Raw genomic sequence first — 4,153 nt, forward strand, 5'->3', positions numbered from 1 at the left:
CTTCATAGGAAGGAAACAGCAAAAGGCTTAATTTTTATTATCACTGGTAGACTATTAGCTGAAGAATTTGTGGAACAAACGAGTTATGCTGCCTGATAGATTTGTTTTACTGAATTTTAAAAGTCTAAATACTTCCTCTTCAGTTGTTTTTCCTACTAATAGGATTTCTCTTGCAGCAAGATGCTTTCCTTTCATCTTCTCCTCCTTTCCTAAAAAAGTTTTAGGGTGGGTTTTTTGAATCAATGTTTTCTGTTCAGGAGTTCTCTGTCACTCTTCTTGAGTAGTTTCATCAGGTATTGACCCTTTCTGATAATCTGAGAACTACCATAAATATTACTGTTCTTTGAATAGGTTTTATTCCTACCATTTTCTGTCTTTTTTTTTGTTGTTTATGTTATGTCATTTATTTAAGGTTTTTCCTGTTTTGTCCTTTTTTGGTAGTTGACATATAGCGAGTTGACTCTCTGAAATAGGAATATGTAGCTTGGGTGGATGGACTATTGTGAAATATAATGGCATATTATGGAATTGTTTTGTATTTTGAGAAGCATATTTGCATTACTGTGAGATGATTTTTAAAATTCTGGCAAGTATGAAACTTGCAAAATAAGTAGATATGAGGTAATCCCAGACTGTTACCTGAAAAGTATTCATCATATTAGGAGGAGGCTTTTTTGAGGGCTATTGGTTTTTTGGTAGTTCTAACACGTAATGCTGCTCACATCTAGGGCAATTTTTAAAATGTGATGATAAAATACAGTATTGAGCTTAACCATGTTAGGAAGCAGTGATTTCTGTGTTCAGTAAGATAAAAGTGATTGAATATCTTCAAGAAAGCTGACCTGTGTTTGCATAAATGTAAAAAAAAAAATCCAGTTTTGTATTTAGAAAAAGGACTTTTTGAAGGGGCAGTTTTATCATATTTTATCATATTTTATTATGTTTTAAAATAGGTATATATTAGTATGTACAGTGTATGTGGCTGGGCACTTATTGATACATGTATTCTAAGAAAAAAGTTGTACAGTAATACTTCTCTGTATACAACAGCATTTGTGTTTAGTGATGAATTTGTTCTGCCTTCAGAAAAACAAACCCAAGTCTTTTAATTGTTCAGTCTAGTTTCATAAGCTGCATATTTTCTCAATGAGTATTCTGAATGCATTCTATCATGTCCTTACACTCTACCATGTGAAGTTTAATACATGTGTTTTAATACCTGGTGTAAATATTACTCAAAATATAATACTGACTAAGGCTAAATACATATATACACACATATAGATGAAAAGGTAGTTGTTAAGCTGTTTGTGGTATTTCAGGTAGTATTTTATGACCTTTGAAAATTTCTCTTTTAAGTTCTACCGGGCAGAAATTGAAGCTCTCCATTCTTCTGGGACAACTGCAGTTGTTAAATTCTGTGATTATGGAAATTATGAAGAGGTGCTTCTCAGCAACATCAGGCCTGTTCATGCAGACACATGGGTATGTGATAACAAATTGTATTAAAAACATAAACTACATAGTCTGTACAAAATAGGTAACCCCTCAGAAATTAATGCCCACTCATGCAAAGAGTGCTTATTGCACGTGTAGAACAATAGTTAAGCAAATACACAAACACAATCTCAACTTTTAGTTGTCTCTATGGAGCTTGATAAAAGTGTATTATCATGTGGTATTCCTCTTGTATAATAAATTTCAATTGTATTGTTTGAACAATTGACCTGTCAGCCAAACAGCTTTATGCGTATTTTCTCTCTAAAACTTGTTGCTTGCTTTATTAAACATGGTTTTCGGTTTTATTTCATGTACATTGTATGTTGTTCTGTAAAGGTTAGGAAACAGTCTTTTAAAATATATATTCTGAAGGTTTTTACTACATATGTATGTATGGCTAAAAATAGACATCTGTATCACTTTATTTTGTATTACAATTTTATTCTTGTTTCAATGATCTCTTCTTTGCCAAATATTGTGGTGGAGGTCTATGCCTCAAAATTTGTTTTATGAGGTTTAGAATGTATTAGCCTTATGGAAGTTGGAAATTTCAAAAGGCTTTATTTGTGAATGTCATGAAAATAGAGGTACATTTTGATTTAAAAAAAATATATCAGGAGTGCACAGTTCTTTGCTGTTTACTTTTACTATAAAAAGATGCACAAAAATTATTCATATCTGTATATTGATTCCTTAATGATTGGTTGACTGTACTTACTTTCATTTCTTACCTCTGGGTTATATAGCCATATTACTACTGCTGCAGAGGCTGAACAGTCAACTACTGTTTCCTGCCAGTGGTCTTCTAACTTGTGTTCTTGCTGTAGCTCTCAGACACTCTTATGGCTTCTGAGATGGCCTTTTTGTACTTAAAAAGATACCTGAAGCTTTTCCCAGCTGATGCATTTCTGTTTCTATGAAAATTTTCCATTTTCTCTCCCCCCCCCCCCCCCCCCCCTTTTTTTTATCCCAGTAGCTGAGCGGTAAGGTGCTAGTTTCTTGCTGTATGATTGTACTTATTTTGACCCTCTTTTTGGGTTAATAATCAGCCTTTTCTTCACACTTTTGATTACAAATCTTGAGGAGTGGCTTTAATTTTACTTTAACCTTCTGAAAGTTATCTCTCAGTCTAAGAACTTGAGCTGGTGTTAAGACTAAGTTGATCTAGTAGTGAGGTGACTTCCTGCCTCTTCTGCCTATCTCTGACCACATGTTCCTCCTGTTACTTCTCCTCCCATGTTGGATCGTCAGTCATCTATCTATAGGATGAGTTGAATGAGATGGACCTCTTTCCCCCACCCCCATTTTCATTTGTTTTATTTCAGTTAGTTTGTTAAAGCTGACACAAGATGGTGGGACAATGTATGGAGAGTGGATTCTGCTGCTGAAGTAGCATAGTCCTAACGTCATACTGCATCCTGATCTAGTCACTGAGGCTTCCTCAGTTGTTACTGGGGAGAAAAGAGGATTTTCCAAGGACTTTTCATTTCTGAATGAAATGAAAGATATGTTTTCTCAAGGTTCTTTTTTCTCTCAGGGGAGCCTAGATGAATAGCATAAATTCAAACTACTAAATTTCAGTCATTATAGTTATGTAGGACAAATGCCACCCAACATTTTCACAGTAAACCAAGGTTTTTTTGGTTTCTTTCTGAACTTTTACCGTTTTCTTGCTAAAAGGCTCTTGCACCTATAGGATTTTTACAGGAGGAAGTTGATTAGCATCTTGCTCTTCACTTCTCTGTGTTTGGATGCTAACTCTACTCCTCATTATGCGTTTGCAGTTCTTAATCACCCATTGGACCCATGCTCTGATACTCAGGTTTGTCTTTTAAGCTGAACACTGTTGGTCACTTTTCTTTGACTCAGTGTTCATATTATATAAATCTAGATAGCACACACAAGTGTAAAATGAAGTTCTCATGCTGCTCAATACTTAATTCTTTGTCATAAGATTTAAGTAACTTTGTGATATTTCCTCTTTACAAGAGAACAAAAAAGATTTTAAACTGACTTCAATAATTGCTTTCCTTTCACTGACCAATGTTATCAGCAACAATGAACTTGTTTTATTAGAAGTGTTATGCTGAGTTTTATTTCAGTCCTTCCAGGTAACTTCCAGATAGCTAAGTCTTTCTTAGCTGGCTGTACTGAAGGCTTGTTACTAATGTAGAAATATACCATATGTGAGTTCTGATGTCCTAATATTGCCAGGTTTTCAGACTCCTTTTTGAAAGAGTTGTTGATATTAAAAAAAGATTTAGTGAATTGACTTAAAGGCATAAATTTAGTCTATATGTTAGAATTGATTATTCTTTCCTGTTTTCTCCAGCACACTTTTTGGTACTCATGTGTTGAATTTATGGTTTTTTCCAACAAATATGAACTGGTGAAAGTATATCACTGGGAGAAAGGGGAAAAAAAAAAGGCAACAAGTTGCTCAACTAGTCACTTAAAAAAAACAGCAAAAATATCACAGTGTCCCGATTTTGATGACTGTTGTTTGTTTAGGCACCTGAGCTTCTGGTGTACTTTTGGCAACCTTTACAATTATTAAAAATAGTAAATTAATGTCAATTCTTTACATTGTTAGTAGGTTTAATATAATTTTGTCTTCAGCCCCTGCTGGTTAACATTCTGCTCTCTATTCCTG

The 4,153-nt window shown here is 34.1% G+C and overlaps 1 protein-coding gene across 4 annotated transcripts in view; it reads left to right on the forward strand.

Annotated features, from left to right (window-relative positions):
• The window catches only part of TDRD3 (tudor domain containing 3), a 75,228-nt gene that overhangs the window by 44,728 nt on the left and 26,347 nt on the right, over window positions 1-4,153 (forward strand). For all 4 annotated transcript variants that reach the window (XM_035893582.1, XM_035893583.1, XM_035893585.1 and 1 more), the window contains one exon: window positions 1,360-1,485. In XM_035893582.1, coding sequence (XP_035749475.1) covers window positions 1,360-1,485 — 126 coding nt within the window. The remainder of the gene's footprint in view (window positions 1-1,359; window positions 1,486-4,153) is intronic.

The sequence above is a fragment of the Egretta garzetta genome, unplaced genomic scaffold, assembly GCF_000687185.1.
Source record: "Egretta garzetta isolate BGI_Z169 unplaced genomic scaffold, ASM68718v1 scaffold354, whole genome shotgun sequence".
Taxonomy (NCBI): Eukaryota; Metazoa; Chordata; class Aves; order Pelecaniformes; family Ardeidae; genus Egretta; species Egretta garzetta.